At 41.0% G+C, this 18,238-nt stretch overlaps 1 protein-coding gene across 1 annotated transcript in view; it reads left to right on the forward strand.

The window, feature by feature from the left end:
• The window catches only part of abhd12 (abhydrolase domain containing 12, lysophospholipase), a 121,369-nt gene that overhangs the window by 84,606 nt on the left and 18,525 nt on the right, over positions 1-18,238 (forward strand). Inside the window, exons 7-9 of the mRNA XM_052010938.1 lie at positions 6,411-6,540; positions 12,485-12,522; positions 16,825-16,904. Of these exons, the coding sequence (XP_051866898.1) occupies positions 6,411-6,540; positions 12,485-12,522; positions 16,825-16,904 (248 nt within the window). The remainder of the gene's footprint in view (positions 1-6,410; positions 6,541-12,484; positions 12,523-16,824; positions 16,905-18,238) is intronic.

Consider the following 18,238-nt stretch of genomic DNA (forward strand, 5'->3'; position numbering starts at 1 on the left):
ACACAATACTCTAAATTTGGCCTCACCAATGTCTTATACAACCTCACCGTAACATCCCAACTCCTATACTCAATACTTTGATTTATGAATGCCAGGATGCCAAAAACTTTCTTCACAACCCTGTCTACCTGTGACGCCTCTTTCAGGGAATTGTGTATTTGAACTCCAAGATCCCTTTGTTCCTCTGCACTTCTCAGTGCCCTACCACTTACTGTGTATGTCCTACCTTGATTTGTCCTTCCAAAATGCAACACCTCACACTTGTCTGCATTAAATTCCATCTGCCATTTTCTGGCCCATTTTTCCATTTGGTCCAGATCCCACTACAAGCTTTGAAAGCCTTCCTCGCTGTCCACAACGCCTCCAATCTTAGTGTCATCAGCAAATTTGCTGATCCAATTTACCACATTATCATCTAGATCATTGATATAGACAACAAACAACAATGGTCCCAGCACAGATCCCTGAGGTACACCACTAGTCACAGGCCTCTAGTCTGAGAAACAATCATCCACTACCACTCTCTGTCTTCTCCCACACAGCCAATTTCGAATCCAGGTTACAACCTTTCTATGGATACCTAGTGTCTGAACCTTCTGAACTAATCTCCCATGTGGGACCTTGGGAAAGGCCTTACTAAAGTCCATGTAGACAACATCACAGCCTTTCCTTCATCTACTTTCTTAGTAACCTCCTCAAAAAACTCTACAAGATTTGTTAAACACGATCTACCACGCACAAAGCTATGCTGACTATCCTTAATCAGCCCTTGGCTGTCCAAATACTTGCATATCTGATCTCTCAGAACACCTTCCAATAATTTACCTACTACTGATGTCAGGCTCACTGGCCTGTAATTACCTGGTTTACTTTTGGAGCCTTTTTTAAACAACGGAACAACATGAGCTACCCTCTAGTCCTCCAGCACCACACCCGTGGCTAAGTACATTTTAAATATATCTGCCAGGGCCCTTGCAATTTCTACACTAGTCTCTCTCAAGGTCTGAGGAAATATCTTGTCAGGTCCGGGGGATTTATCTACCTTTATTTGCTGTAAGGCAGCAAGCATCTCCTCCTCTTTAATCTTTATATGTTCCATGACACTACTGCTTGTTTCCCTTCCTTCCATATACACTATGCCAGTTTTCTGTGTCTTCAGACAAAATACGTAAAAATAGAGCAGGTCGAAGTCAGATTAGAAAGCATCTTAGTTATTTGAGTTGAAAGCTGAGAGAGACTCTATTGGAGCACAAGACTGATGTTACTCAGAGCTCCTCTGTATATACTCCTGTACCTGGCATGCACTCCATCACAGACTGCCTGTCAACCTCTCTTTGTAGGACTTCACAGATACTGTTAGTGTGCATAATTTTAACCAAGCTGTACAAAACATTTTCATCAATTAAACCATTTGTGAGGTCGATTTATGCAGACAACACCCTTCCTTTGTGAATCAACTGTGTGAAGTCAGAAGCTCGCCTTACTGCACCTCTCGTGTCCTCAGTGTACCCTTGTTGTTATGTAGAAAGCACAGCTGTTAATGCACTCAGATTTCACAAACAACAACAAATTTAATGACCAAATTTTTTTGTCCCTTACTATCCTCGTACTCTTAATATACTTGTAGAAGCCCTTTGGGTTTACCTTCACATTATCTGCCAAAGCAACCTCATGTCTTCTTTTGGCCTTCCTGATTTCCTCCTTTAGTACCTTCTTACATTTTTAAATTTTATTTACAGCGTGGTAAGAGGCCCTTCTGGCCCAACGAGTCCACGCCACCCATTTTAAACCCCCAAATTAACCTACCCGCACGTCTTTAGAATGTGGGAGGAAACCGGAGCACCCGGAGGAAACCCACACAGACACGGGAGAATGCACAAACTCCTTACAGACAGCGACGGGAATCGAACCCCGATCGCTGGCGCTGTACTCTTCAAGTACCTCATCTAATAGGTCACTCGTATTGCTCTTTTTCCAAGGGTAAAAGACACCCTTTCCTTCATGTTGATTTTTGTATTTATATGAACTGGGATCAAGTTTTAGCTGCTGGGATATACAATATTCTAAATAGTGGGTTCTGTAGATGATTTACTTTATGTAGTAGCATCATTGGGATGGACGAATGTTTTCACTGCCCTGTTCATTAATCATGGTTGTTCTTATTGACCTATATTGACTTGTGTACATTTGACTGCAGTCCAATACCCCTCTGCAAACTCTTATCTTGCTCCAACCTTAGTCTCTTGCACATTCCCCACTTTGCCTCATTACTGGTGGGCATATTTTTGTCTACCTGGACCCTAAATCTGGAAATCCCTCCCTAAAACCCCTGCCTTTTCACATCTTTCCTCTTTTCAGATGCTCCTTATGGCACATTCCTTGGACTCCTTTAGTTCAGTGTCAGTTTTTCTGTGATTATGCTTCTGTGAAGCAACTTGGAATATTTTAATATTTTAATTGTGTTTATACAAATACAACTATGATACCTGAAGTGGATAATGGAGTATTTCCTAATAATGGCCTGCCCCTCCCTTGCTGATAGCATGATCTCAAGATGGTAGGGAATATCTTTTTTCTCATCCTCCTTAAGAGCCTCCTAGACTGTTGAATTCTTTGTGTTGATTGCCAACCATGTGTCACTGACTTAAACTGACATTATACTTAACTGTTTAAGATACATTTATAAAGACGGGAAGTGGGTGCAGAGAAATGTACAATAATGGTAATAACTTTTCATTATTGGACTTCTGCAAATTCCATCATTCCTATGCACATTACCTTCAAAGTAGGCAGCATTCCATTTTCACCTATGTGGGTAGAAACCATTTGGAATGTAATCTGATCAGAATAATTCTTCCCTAAGAGTCTATCTAGATTTATAAATTGGAAGCAGGTTTTTGATTTGTCAAGCATTATTTCCATTTTCATAGACCTATGTTGACTCCTCATTCCTGGTATTTTTTTGAGATTTTAACTAATGGAATTGATGAAGATGAATTTGTTGATGTGACATATTTGGACTTTAAGCAAGTCTTTGATAAATTGTCACACAACGTGGTTAAACAAAATGAGAGTGTATGCTATTGAGGGTAATAAACTGGCAGAGTTTTGAGGATTGGTTAACAGACTGAAAACAGAGTCGGAATAAATAGGCCATTTTTGGGTTGGGGAGCTGTAATTTGTGGGGTGCCATAGAGATTGGTGCTGGCACCACACATCAATGATATGAATGAAGGGAACAAGTGTTATGTATCCAGCTTAGGTGATGATGTAAAGTGGGTTGTGAGGAAGGTGCAGAGAGGCTTCAGGAGGATATAGAGAAGTTAATAGAATGGCAGAGGGCTTGGCAAATAGAACATAATGTGGAAAAATGCGGGGTCATCCATTTTGATAGACAAATAAGAAGATGGATTTTTTTCTTAAGTGAGGGGATTTTGAAAAGTGGTGTTTAGAGGACCAGTATATCCTTGTACGTAAATTGCTAAAAGTTAACGTGCAGATATAGCAAGCAATTAGAAAGGGAAATGGTTATGGTATATTGGCCTTTATTGCAAGAGGAATTGAAAGCAAGAGTAGAGATGTTTTACACCAATTGTATAAGACCCTAGGGAGACCACATCTGGAATATCATATATTGATCTGTTCTCCTCAACTAAGGAATGACATGCTGGCAAAAGAGGGATTGCAATGAAGCTTCACCAGATTGATTCCTGGGATGGCGGATTTATTGTTTGATGACCAATTAAATAGCTAGGACCTATACTCTCTTGAGTTTGGAAGATTGAAAGATGATCTCATTGAAAAGTGCAAAATTCTTATGGGCTTGACAGGTTAAGTATAAAGTTGATGTTTCTCTGGTTGGGATATCTGAGCCCCAGGTTACAGTCTGAAGATGAAGAGACAAGGAATAAGAGAAATATGAGAAGAAATTTCTTCTCCCCAGATGTTGGTGAATCTTTGAAACTCTCTACTCAAGGGTGGTAGAGGTTTATTGTAAACAATATTCAAGACTGTTCAATGGATTTAGATAATAAGGGATGTCAGGTTAGTGCAGGAAAATGACACTGAAGTAAAAAACTGGCCCTAATGTTATTGAATGACTGAACAGACGTGCAAGGCTGAAAAGCCTACTCCTGCTTTTATTTCTTGTGAATTGGAGCACTGATTACTCCTTCTATCATGGTTTTTGAGTGCAGATTTTGGATCAGTAAATATTTTTGCAGTTGAAATAAGCTTGATGGAAAAGGGAGGAGCAGTGGATAGTGCAATTGAACGTTCAAGAGTGCCAGACAGATTATTATATAAATGACAGCTCATAAGTTTGAGGCTGATGTATTAGCGTAAAAGGAGGCACAAAAGGGTTATTTTCAATGCTATAATCAATCATCTGGTGTCTTGGTGGTTCTTGAACCTTCGTTATTTACAGTTTAAATCAGTAGATAGGGGGTCTAAGTGTAATGTCTCCATGTACATTGAGAGAACCATAGGTCACAGTCTCAGACTGAAGAGTCAATCATTTACATCTGAGCTGAGGAGCAATTTCCTCGCTGAGAGATTGTGAATTATAGGACTGTTTGCTGCTCAGTTCTTGGGTATATTTAACAGCAGAGATTGTTAGGTTTTTGAATTTCGAAGCAGTTGAAAGAATATGGAGTCGTTAAAAGATCGTCAGGCCAGGCTCAAGGGACCAATTGGCCTAAATATCATGTTTTCTTATGTTCTCATGCAATGTATTTTGTGACATTCTGAGTATGTATTAATTACCTCTCTATAGTGTGCTTTACTGCTTTATGCCTTCTAAAAAGCACTGCTTTTTTTATAATAGATTTTGTTGTATTAGTACAGTCTGCTGTCCATAAGTAGTAGTTTGAACAATTTGAAACAAAATTGCAGCCTAGAAAGCAGCTTAAGCTTGAGTTTCTTATGAGCTACTGGGGCTGCTTTCCCTTTTAAAATTAAATGTGTTATGTTTCGAAAGCAACATCAAATCAGGCACTGAAGGTGCGTGAAACCACTCCTTAATGGTGTGGATTCTTAGGGACAGGATTTATGAAAATTTGGAGAAGTATCGTCTTATTAGGGATAGTCAACATGGCTTTGTGAAGGGCAGGTCATGCCTCACAAGCTTAGAGTTTTTCGAGGAAGTGACAAGACAAATTGATGAAGGTAGAGCGGTGGATGTGGTATATATGGATTTTAGCAAGGCATTTGACAAGGTTCCCCATGGTAGGCTCATCCAGATAGTCGTGAGGTATGGGATCCATGGAGACTTGGCCGCATGGATTCGGAATTGGCTTGCCCACAGAAGGCAGAGGGTAGTTGTAGAAGGGGAGTATTCAACCTGGAGGTCAGTGACTAGTGGTGTTCCATAGGGATCTGTTGTGGGACCCCTGCTCCTTGTGAGTTTTCTTGTAAATGATTTGGATGAAGAAGTGGAAGGGTGGGTTGTTAAGTTTGCAGATGACACAAAGGTTGGTGGCGTAGTGGACAGTGCAGAAGGTTGTCGTAGGTTGCAACAGGATATAGACAGGATGCAGAGCTGGGCGGAGAAGTGGCAGATGGAGTGCAATCCGGAGAAGTGTGAAATGATGCACTTTGGAAGATCAAACTTGAAGGCAGAGTACGTGGTTAATGGCAGGATTCTTAGCAGTGTGGAGGAACAGAGAGATTTTGGGGTCCAAGTCCATAGATCCATCAAAGTTGCCGTGCAAGTTGATAGGGTGGTTAAGAAAGCACATGGTGTGTTGGCCTTCATTAGTGTGTGGGGGGAAGGGGATTGAGTTCAAGAGCCAAGACGTAACGTTGCAGCTTTATAAGACTGGTTAGACCACACTCGGAATATTGTGTTCAGTTCTGGTTGCCACATTATAGGAAGGATGTGGAAGCTTTGGAGAGGGTGCAGAGGAGATTTACAAGGATGCTGCCTGGTTTGGAGAACATGTCTTATGAGGAGAGGTTGAGCGAGTTAGGGCTTTTCTCTTTGGAGTGACGGAGGATGAGTGGCGACTTGATAGAGGTATATAAGATTATGAGAGGCATAGATAGAGTGAACAGCCAGCATCTTTTCCCCAGGGTGGTAATGACCAATATTAGAGGTCACCCGTTTAAGGTGCATGGAGGAAAGTTCAGGGGAAATGTCAGAGGTAGGTTTTTTTTATACAGAGAATGGTGGGTGCCTGGAATGTACAGCCGGGGGTGGTTGTAGGGGCAAATGTGATAGGGTCATTTAAGAAGCTCTTAGATAGGCACATAGATGAAAGAAAAATTGACAGTTATGGGAGGTGAAGTAGAGAGGGGGATAGGTTGAATGTGGTTAAGGTTTATATAGGTTGGCACAACATTGTTGGTCAAAGGGCCCATACTGTGTTGTACTGTTCTATGTTTAATTTTGCTTTGCAACTTGTATTCAGGATGGGGAGACTCCGAAGGAACTCCTTCCGAGAGGGGAATGACCACAGATGCAATCTACACTTACAATTGGTTGAAAGAGAGGAGTGGTAAGAGTTCCATCTACATCTGGGGCCACTCACTAGGCACAGGGTAAGTGGCTATTTGTTTATGAACTGGCTTTGTTTAAGTAAAGATTTTGCTTTTTAGCAAATGGTGATTTATACCTTTATTTTATATATTTTGCTGTGCACTACTATTGAAGTACTTAAATACCCTAATGAAGCTAATGAAACACTTTCATATTTAGTAGCTCAGTAGAGGGGTTTGAGAGGCTTAGAGTTTTGGGGATATTTCACAAGTTTTAACAAATTTTCAGAGGTCTAGATGTGTAACATCAACATTTGCCTGTCAGTCACATAGGCAAAATTATATTAGTACTTCCTTAATCAAGGGAAACTGTAATAGTCCTCCCTAAGTGCCTGAAATCCTATAATAAATTGTTCCATTATGGTTGTCAAGTGCCTCAGAGAAGAATTGAAAATGGATTATTGGTACCACTGCAATGAGTTCCGGCTCCCTATGGATCGAAGCAGTCTCTAATATAGTTAAATACCAGGTTTTATTTAAACTATTTGAAATGCACTGTGTGCAAGGGTGATGGAAGTATATTTTCTGGTATCTTTTAAAAGGAAATTTCATAAAAATTCTAAAAAGAAATATTTGCATGACAATGTGAAAAGGGCTAAGAAGTGGTTGTAATTGGAAGGCTTTATCGAAGAGCCAGCCAGGTATGATGAACCGAGTGACCTCTTGTGCTCTGGCACTATGAAAGCATGAGGAAGCCTTAGGATGACTTTGGATTTGACAAATAAAAGTGCTTCCTAATTCCAAATTTAAAAGTTGTAATACAAATATCCATTTTATTAGTTACTGATTCAAAGATGCTCTCTATAGATCTTTATTATGTTATTGATTTTTGGAAATATATGCCCCCTCTCCAACCTTTTACTGGATCTTGCAATGTGATAGAGAGGTAGCTAAGACAATGACCCAAGAAGACATCTCAAGGAGTGCCCAACTACTCGTGTGCCACTTGCCTGTACTCCATAAACTCGCACTGATCCCTCCGCACTCCAGCACAGGTATGGCTGTAAACAACCTGACACAGGCACGAGTCTTTTGTCAGCTACAAATATGAAGGAGACACTGCCTGTTCATTGTGCAAATGTAGCAATAGCCATCTCTTCTGATAATGCAAGGAAAATCATCTCAAAACACTGTGGTGTCCAGTCATGTGGTTGGTAGCAAATGATTAGCAGTCTTTTATCTACTTCAAAATATGTTTTTGTTTTGGTCAATTACCTTAGAGGAACCTGCAAACAGAAGCCTGACTGAGCTAAAGCTGAAGGAGTACAGATGCCACATGGGATTGTATTCAATACCATTTATGTAGAATTAATTTATTTTACTTTAAATGCATCTTCTCCCATTTGGCCTCGAGGCACCACCACCCCCTCCACCCCTACCCCACCTTCTGTCTTTTGACAAGGCCACACATAGTAGGTTGGTCCAGAAAGTTAGAGCACAGTGGATGCATGCTGTTTTGGCAGACTGGATCCAGAATTGACTTGGTGATAGGAGCCAGAGGGAAGTGGTGTATGGGTGTCTTTCTGACTGGAAATCAGTGGTGTACTGCAGGGATTGGTGCTGGGACCTTTGTTATTTGTCATATATATAAATGACTTGGATGGTTGCCTAAGGATACAAAGGGAAATAGGTCAGCTGGAAAGTTGGGCAGAGCAGTGGCAGATGGAATTTAATCCAGGCAAGTGTGAGGTAATGCACTTTGGGTCGTCTAATGTTGGCCAAACATATACAGTAAATGGCAGGGACCTTAGAAGTGTTGATTATTGACCCTTACCTCGGTCAACTAACTTAGATTAGGTGAATGACGACACAAATCCTAATTAATTCAAACTACTTGCAATGTTATTGTATCAGCTTATTATATCAAATGCAAATACCCAAGTAATTCCTGAATTCTACTGTTCCTTTTGGACCAATACTCACCCAAACTACATTTCTCACTTACACCAAAATAAGGGATCTCCCATTGACCAAATGACTGATCCTCCTCCTCCCTGCCCCAGGTATGGGGGGACTTCCTTGCGATAGTTGGTCACCCTGGTGTTTTTGTTCGTTAGTCTCCTCAGTTCTTGCTGCTCTACCTTTAAAAAACTTCATTATTATTCTTTTCCCTTATCAGCTCTGCATCATTATACTTTGATTCTGTTGGCTCTGATTCATCAGGCCATCCTGTGTCCACCCCTCATTGGCACTGGCCTAAGGCTACAGGAACTGAACCACATTCAGGCTCGGGCTGATAGGTGCCAAGTAACGTGCACACTCTACAGGCACCAAACATGGATCATCAACAACAGTCTAACCATCTCCCTTGGCATATGACAAGGCTACTGGTGGCACCACTTCACTGCATGCCTCCAATGTCATTCTTTTGCTTTTTTTTGCCATTTCACAGTACTTGATAAGATATCTTTATTAGTCACACGTACATCGAAAGACACAGTTAAATGCATCTTTTCTTGCGTAGAGTGTTCTGGGGGCAGCCTGCAAGTGTCGCCATGCTTCTGGCGCCAACATAGCATGCCCACAACTTCCTAACCTGTACGTCTTTGGGCCTCAGGCCACTCCAGTTCATGGATACAAACTACCTCTGCCTCATCAAAGAGCATCCCACAGATAACTTCTTATTTAGAAATGATCTCTAATTAGCATACTATCGGTAGGGCTTCTGTTATGTCCACTTCCAAGACCTTCAATCCAGAAAGATTTAATTCAGAAAACGACAGCCTCTAATTCTTCCACTGCCTGGCGAGAATGAAGACATTTGTTTTGTCTACTTGTCCACTGTCCTTGACTTGTTCCAGCAGATTTTTAAATCCTTCAGGCCAACATGATGTATAGAGGGACCTTGGGGTGTGTTCATGGCTCCCTGAAAATGGGAACACAGGTAGAGAGGGTAGTGAAGAAGGTGCTTAGTTTACTTGCCTTCATTGGCAGGGGTACTGATTATAAGAGTTGGGACATCATGTTGGAGCTGTATAAGACATTTTAGGCCACACTGTGTGCCATTTTAGTCACCACACTATAGAAAGGATGTGGTAATGCCAGAAAGAGTACAGAAGAGATTCACCAGGATATTGCCTGGAATGGAGGGTTTAGTTGCAAGGAGAGATTGGATAGGCTGGGATTGTTCTCACTGGAGTGCAGGAGGCTGAGGAGTGACCTCGTAGAGGTATATAGAACTATGAGGGGCATGGTTAGGGTTAGGAAGTGGCCTTGTGGGAATAGCATGAGTTGGAGTACAGTAGAGGCACCCAGCAGGACTTCTGCACAGTACTCTGGAAAGCACGGGGGCAGTCAGTGGCACAGCTGGCACAACAGAAGTTGCCGGTGCCACACTCCAGGATTTCTGTTGGACACGCGGGGAATTCCTGACATGGGTACTGGTGCTGGATCATCTCCAGAGATGCATGCTGACAAAAGCCATGTTTTTGGCACAATACAAATGTAAATTAATTCAGTTTTTGGTATTTGTACATGCATCAGTAGAATGTGTTTAATTATAAACAACCCCGTATCAACATATTTCACTTACTAAAATGTTGAAGCAATTCTTTTGTTTGTACAAAGTTTGAATATAAAGTGCAAGTTATAATTATAATATTTTTTATAAATTGTTTCTGGGTCATGTATGCATCTCTGGCAAAACCAACATATATTGTATACATATCACTGGTTGACATTTGGAATGTGGTGTCCCTTCTTGAACCATGTGCTTTGTAAGGTGTCGATGCTCCTGGAGAATTGTTGGATAGAGATTTCAATTCTTTTAATGACAACAATGAGGAATGCCAATATACATTAGCATCAGAATAAAATATAACATGGAGGTGATGGTGCCCTACACCTACAACTAAATACCTTAATTTTTCTAGGTATTGAGTCATAGGTTTGGTTTATTCAAAAAGATCAGTGAATTGGAAAATGTGTGCCTATTGGTATGGTATTCCTGTGTCTCTGCTGTCCTTGACCTTATAGTAAAAGTCCTGATTTTAGGAGGTGCAGTTACAGAAGCCATTGGTGAATTGCTGTATAGTTGTAGATGGTGCAGTCGTAATGTATTAACAGTGGAAGGTACATCAGTTTGCTTTGCCTTGATTGCTTTGTCCCGAATGATGTCAAACTACCGGTGTTGCAGAAGCTGCACACATCCAGGCAAATGTGTTCCATTACATTTCCGCTTTTTGGTTTGCAGATGCTGGAATGGCTTTGAGGAGCCAGTGGGTGAGCTGCTTGGCGCACAATACCCAGCCTCTGACCTGTGCCTGTAGACGCAGTATTTTTTTGGCTGGTCCGGTCAAGTTTCTGGTCAATGATGGTGTTCAGAATGCTAACAATAAGGGATTCAATGAGAGTAATGGTGTCATATGCCAAGGGAGATGAATAGACTGTTGTTGATGGTCCACGTTTAGTGCTTGTAGAGCATGTATGTTACTTGGCACTTATCAGCCCAAGCCTGAGTGTGGTCCAGTTCCTGCTTTATACTGTCCCAAATTGCCTCATTACAGAGGGAATTGTAAATGGACTGGCCCATGTGCAACTATCAGCAAACATCCCCACTTGTGCCCTTAGGATGAAGAGCAAAGTATTGATGGAGCAACTGAAGATGCTTGAGTGTAGGACATTGCTCTAAGGACCTATTTCAGTAGTCACCTAGGCTTGGATGATTTGCCTGGAGTAATGTTATCCATGTTTCCATGTGGTAGGTATGATTCCAGTCAATTGAGGGTCTTCCCTATAATTCCCATTGACTACAATTTTATCAAGGGTCGATGTTACCTTGGTGTCAGGGGCAGCCACTCATTCAGCCTCTGAAATTCAGTTCCTTTGTCTGTTAGACCAAGGAAATGATGAGGCCTGGAGTGGAATCAATCTGATGGAACTGAAACTGAGCATCAGTAAGCAGGTTATGGTTAGATGAAAAGGTGATATGCTCCATCAAAGTGTTAATGAGTGCAGGCAGAGTATAATGTTTTCACTTTACCAGATGAATGCTGGTATGCCAAGAGGCTCCACAGGTTTTGATGTAGCTAATGTGCTCAGCCGTTCTTTGATATCATGTAAAAGGAACTGAATTACTGAAGACTGTCTTCTGTGATTTGGCAGCAATCTTAGGAGGTTGCAGCGATGGGTCATTCACTTGATGCTTCCATCTGAGGAAGGTTACAAATGCTGCAGCTTTGTCTTTTGCACTGCGGACGGAGTTATCCATCATGATAATTGTTTAATTGTCCCAAGTGTTGCTAGGGTTACATGATAATACCATTTTAGTTGCCTCATAACTAATTGATTAAGTCTTTTTGGCATGGTGTATTCAATATATTGGCTGGTTTCTTTGTCAATAATGCTGTCTGTGCTGTTTCGGCTTAAAGTAATGGTGGGGGGTGCGGGGGTGCGCTGGCCAGGTGAGGAATATATCCTGCACAAGCTGGTGTATGAATTGAGGAAGACACTGGTAATCTGTAAATTAATGAATGAGAGCGGGGACAAAGGAAAAAAAATTAAATATTCTGATCTCTACCATTTGACTTTTTGAAAAAGACACTATGTTGCGTGAAGTATTGAGATGTTTAAACAGCATGGTTTCAGATACAACTGAACTTGGCGTATATTTTATTCACTGGAACCTGTCATTCATGGTATAGAAGTACCTATTGGAATAGGGAAGCATTTAATAATTGTTAAATTTGCCCTCAATGCTATTTAAAACCTAATTTCCTTCACTAAATTGGTTAACAAAAGATTAACTTGTTATTTTAAATAGTGAGTAGTTGAATGCTTTAGATTACTGGTGATGCGAGAGGTGGGAAGGTAAGCACAGATAGTAGGAACTGACATGAGATGTGTTCTGTGTATGCAAGACAAGCTTTTCATTGTACCTCAGGGCATGTGACAATAATAAACCAATTTACCAATGTTAAAATAAAATACAACTTCTCATCTCTTTCAGTGTTGCTACGAATGTTGTAAGGCAGCTGTGTGAAAAAGGTAAGTTGCTTCAATTAACTAATTGACTTTAAGTCCTAGAGACCTTCTCCGGCTTTCTTGATGAAACTAAATCAATTCTTGCAACTTCCAGCACTGCAGAGATAAATTCTATCCCTGCTCATTTAATTAGGTCAGTGTTGATCAGCTTGCCCCAAAGTTTAGTGTGCAAATCAAATTAATGATAACAACATCCGTAAGAACTCAAATTCTATGGAAGGTCTTCAGGCACAAAGAAGCAACCATGATCTTATTCAACGCATATTATCCCTCAATTAATTATATCTTCATACAAGATCACACAGTACATACAGATTAGGAAGACTGTTGGACAAAGGGATGGTTAATGTTTTGGCTTGAGTCCCTGCATCAGGACTGAGAGTGTAGAGTGGCCATTTATAGAAGTGAGAGGGAGGGATGAGAGGAGGCTGGTAGGTGAAAGATGGAACCAGATGAGAGGTGGGGAGGGGGGGGAGTGGAAGAAGGGGTGATGGGGAGATGGAACCAGGTGGAGGAAGTGTTGAGATAGAGGCTGGTAGGTAATAGGTGGAACTAGATAAGGGAGAGATAATGTGCAGGTGGAATCAGTTGGGCAGGAGATAGGGAAGGTGAACCAAGGGAGAAGGAACTCAGGTGCTGGGTATGTGGGTGATGGGCAGATGGGACCGTGAGGGAGAGTAAGGGGGTTGGGGGGGTGCAGGGGAATGGAAGAAGTGAACAAAGGGATAGAGAACTAGGGTGGACGTGGAAGTGGGAAAGGAACATGAGTGTGGGTTGCCTGAAGCTGGAAAGTTCAATGTTCGTATCTGGGGTGGTAGGTTAGCCAGGTTGAAGGTGAAGTGTTGTTCTTCTAGTTTGTGTTTGGCCTCACCGTGGCAGTGGAGGAGGCTAAGAGCTGACAGGTCAGTGTGGGAATGGATAGGGGAGGTGAACTGACATGCAACAGGAAGCTCAAGTTGGCCGTTGTGGACAGAGCATAGGTGCTCTGCAAAGTGGTCACCAAGGCTATGTTTGGACTTGCCTATGTAGAGGAGGGCGCAACGGGAGCACTGGATGCAATAGAAAAGGTTAGAGGAGGTGCACGTGAAACTCTGCCTCACCCGGAAGGGCTGTTTAGGTCATGGATGGTGGTGAGGGAGGAGGTGAAATGCCGACCATCCCTTTTGTCTCCTCAGATGCTGCTTGACCCACTGCGTCCTTCCAGCAGTTTGTTTTAGCTTGATGTCTCTGGAGAGAGCAAGATAAAGTTAGTTTCAGGTTGATGATGTTATCATCATTATTGTTTGGTTCTGACTGAAACTGGAAAGACTGGTTATCTGAAATTGTTGAATTTGTTGTTAAGTCTGAGGGTTTCCTCAACAAAAGAAGACACTGTTCCCTGAGCTTATAGTGGGCTATGTTGGAGCTGTGCAAGAGGCCAAAGACCCAGTGGCCAGAGTGGGATGGAGAAGTGACAGGCAATTGGAAATTCAGGTTCAGTTCTGCATACTTATCGGAAAGTGGTAACCCAATCTGGGTGTGGTTTCCCCCAACTTTGAAGAATCCGCATTGGGATGCAAAGCACTAAATTAGAAGAGATACAAGTGAATCTCTGTTCCGACTGGAAGGAGTGTTTGAGTTTCTGGATGGTGGGAAGAGAAGTAAAAGGACCTTAACAATTCCTACCATTGCATGGGCAAGTACTTTGAGAAGGGGAATGAGTGTTGGTTAATCCTAATATAATTTTGAGGAATATTGAATTCAAAAGTTTTAGTTAAGCAGCCTTCCCGTTTGTATCATAAATGATTAGTTCTGATGAAAGGTCAGCCTGACATAATAATTCAGTTTCTCCCTCCACAGGCGCTGCTTGACCAGTATTTCCAACATTGTTTTTATTTCAGATTACCAGTGTTTGCAGTGTTTTGCTTCTTTAGTGTGTACTTTACACTTGCAGCATTCTTTTTTGCTGAATCTTTTTTGAATTCATTCATTTCCATCTTTCTACATCTCCTCCAGGGAGATCATCTGCCATTAATGGGTCTTCACCACCAGTTGTGTCATGCAGTCTCTCTTGGTCACTGTGTAAGAAACATTCCCTTTTGTTCTCTCCAGTTCTTCCCCTTTTCTGCAACACATAACATGTTTGATTTCTATATTTTCTCAGTTTCGAGTATATTTTTCTCAGCTGCTGAAAAGCTCACTTTGTTTCTCTCTCCCTACCTGCTGAGTGTTTCCAGCATTTTCTGTTCTTCAGATTTCCAGCATCTGCAGTATTTTACTTTTCAATGAATATTATATGTGCTTGCTGGAGGACACCCAATGACCACACGTGGTATTACAGTTAGAACTTTAAAATCTGTATTATTTGGACAATTTCCTCTTTTCATGTCAAGATGTCCCCTCTGGCAGGTTCCGAATGTTCACAATGGTTACAAATATTGCTTACACTGTGGCTACAGTGGGCAACTGGCCTTTGAAGGAAACAGTAATTTCATGATGTTGCATAGCTGGGAACTAAAGTTATGGCTATTTAGAAATTGGCTGTTTAGTTCCACAGTGTCTCCTGATCTTGATTTTTCACGTAAACCTCCTTCCACTGTATTTAATTACATTCAATAATATATTCTTCAATTTGTCAAGCCCTTCATAGTTTTAAAGACCTTGTACCCTTAAAGTGTTGTATCCTTAAATAATACCTGTTCTGGTATTATCATTGTAAATGTTTTGTTTTACTTTTCTATTGCTTCCATGTCCAATATTTCATTTGAAGGCTAGATCACAGATTACTGCACAGATCTCTTAACCAAGGTTTGATACAGATTGAGTGTAACACTTCTACCTGTGAATTCTGGTTCTCTAGAAATGAGCCACGGTGCTTAGTTTATGCTTTTTATGATTTTGTTAAACTCATTTATGGAAGGAAGTTGTGAACTCTGTCCAGATGGTAACCAAATATTAAAGAGCGACAGCTGGCTATCTTCTGTCTTGTTTGAAGTAATCAAAACCTGCCTTCCCTTTGAGGCAAGCGTCACCCAGACTGGTTTAAAGTGGAAATGCCATTTACAACATCACCCCCACCTCACACCCAAAATGGAAATGGTACTGGAGCAGGTTGTCAGCACTGATAAAAGCATTTTGATGCATTTTGAAATGAATTGTTAAAACCCACCCCCCAATTTTAATTTATACAGCATCATTAAAACAAAATTGCCTTCAAGTTGCACACCACCTTGACAATGATCTCTGGATCAAAGTCATGGAACATGCCACCGAAATTGACAAATTGAGAACTTTTACCACAAAGGCTGTTGTGGTCCAAGAAGGCTTCCAGTCATTACCTTCTCAAGGGCAATTAGAGATGGGTCTTAAGTGCTGACCTTAGCAGTGTTACTTTTCATAAAAGAATTAAAACAAAACTCTATATCTGGTAAAATGAGGGGAATGGGTTTTATGAATTCTATTTTTTTTCCTATTGTAATTTGCCTTATGGACATGAAGATTTGATCACGCAACACAAGCAGGCAAGATGTACTTCAGAAGAGCTTACTAATCTTTCCTGGCAGCCTTCTCCCCAGCACACACCAACCTCCATCTCCTTAATTGCTGTGTAATAGTGTTCAGCTAAAAGGTGGTCGCAATTCAACCTCATTAAGTTGCTGACCAGAAATAACTGTAAGGCTTCTGACTCCTTGACCTTGTGGTTGGGAGTTAGTATAAAAGAGAGCCAAAAATTTTGATCCATGTTCACAAATCATTAAAACTTTGTACATGGATGTGAAAAGTAATTAAAAAGGTTAATGAAATTTGGCATCTTCTCAAAGTGGTAAGAATTCAAAAGTGAAGTGATACTACAGTTATGGTCTGACCCCAAGCGGACAACCCGTTTCTATGGCAAGGATCAAGACTGAAATGTATAAGGCAGGGGATGATAGATTTTTATTGGATAAAGGACATATGGGGGAAAAAGAAGATAACCAGAACTGAAATGCAGAGTGGCCATCATTCAACTGAATGGGGTAAGGGGCTGAACTCCTGTATCTACTTGTTTGAGGAAGAAAAAATAATTCAAATGCTGTAATGTGTCTCAATAATATAATGGCTTCAGAAACACTGTGTGCCCAAGTTCATGTTAAATGTCTTTCATCCTGCAATGTACAGCACCAGAACCACTGATCTGTTGTAAGTTGCTGAAGGTGTCAGTTCCCAGGGAGATGGGAAAATTGTACCACACCAATGAATGTTATGTGACTTTTTGTCTGTTGCAATGTGACTATAAAATGTTAATATGTTTCGAGTTTTGATACACATGGCTCCTTTCATTCTTAGATACCCCTCCAGGTGCCTTAATTCTGGAATCTCCTTTCACTAACATTCGGGAGGAAGCCAAAAGCCACCCTTTTTCACTGGTAAGCAACATATTATTTTAAGTGAAGTCCTAAACTATTCATTACAGAACAGGAAACTATAGATTCCGTCCAATATTTATTAGAATAAATTGAAAGTTACTGTTCAGCCTGTTGTACCACTTATGCAAAACAAAATGTATATTGAGATTTCTGCTGATTACTTGACATTAATGTACGGCTGAGATTGTGACTTAGGTTAACAGTAGCAACCTACACTTCTACATGGTTAAAAATTTGATTGCATAACTCTGTTTATTTCTGCACTGTTTGATTGAAAATGCACTTTGCCCGGATTGGAAGATGAGTGTTTCATGTTACAGACATTTATCCAAGTATTTTCTGATGGAAATCACACCCACAATTCTACAAGTACATTAGAAAAAATGAATGTCACCAGGTACTTCACAGGAGCATTATCAGACAAAATCTTACTCAATCATTTACGAAGGTTTTAGGGAGGTAACCAAAAGCTTTGCCAAGGGCATAGATTTTGGGGTGTGTGGGGATTTCCAGAGTCCAGGATTCTGACGTTAAACTGTATTCTGTGGGGCAAAGGACACTAGGGATGAAGGTCAGCCACACAAGCTCACTGTTCTAAGGAAAGTATAACTGTGAATGTAAAGTTTAAAAAAAAATCCATTCTTTGAGCTTCAAGTTCTGGATCCAGTGTTGTTAGAGACATAATTATGTCAAGGTGTGTATATCCAATCCCCTAAACTTAATCATCCTGACCAAATTTGCTGTGCATTCCTAAAACCTTATCAATTGCATCTTGTTACTTTGTTTCTGGACCAAAGCTGGGCAGATTTTGGTAAAAAAGTTGATTGAACTACTTGAAAGCCAAGGATCCTGTCTTTTTTTTGGAGAGGCATTCCTTTTGATTCTAATAGAGGCAGCACCGTAGCAGTCATTTTGGGTGCAACTCCCTGGGTGAGAGTGTGACTTTCTAATCAAGTAATGTTAGACATGGGAATCACAGAGCTGTAGGAACGTAATGTGCAGGACGAGTTCATTTGGCCCATCTTATCCATGTTGGCTGAGGATAAAGCTATTGAGAATAATCTTATTTACCAACTTTTGGTTCAAAGTATGTAGGTTCTCACAGATAAAGTGCTCACCCAGTTGTTTTATTTTAAATGTGTTGATGGTTTCTGCCCTTGCCCTCCCTTTTTCAGGTAGTGAGTTCCACGCTCCTCCACTCCTGGCTTTAAACAAAACCCTCACTGCCACCTCTTTCTGTTCACCCTATTCAAACCTCTTTCAAATCTCTGCCTAGCCTTTTCCGTTACTAAGAAATCTTCGCTCACCACTAGGCCCTGGCAACATCCTCACAA

This window comes from Pristis pectinata, chromosome 3 (assembly GCF_009764475.1).
Source record: "Pristis pectinata isolate sPriPec2 chromosome 3, sPriPec2.1.pri, whole genome shotgun sequence".
NCBI lineage: Eukaryota > Metazoa > Chordata > Chondrichthyes > Rhinopristiformes > Pristidae > Pristis > Pristis pectinata.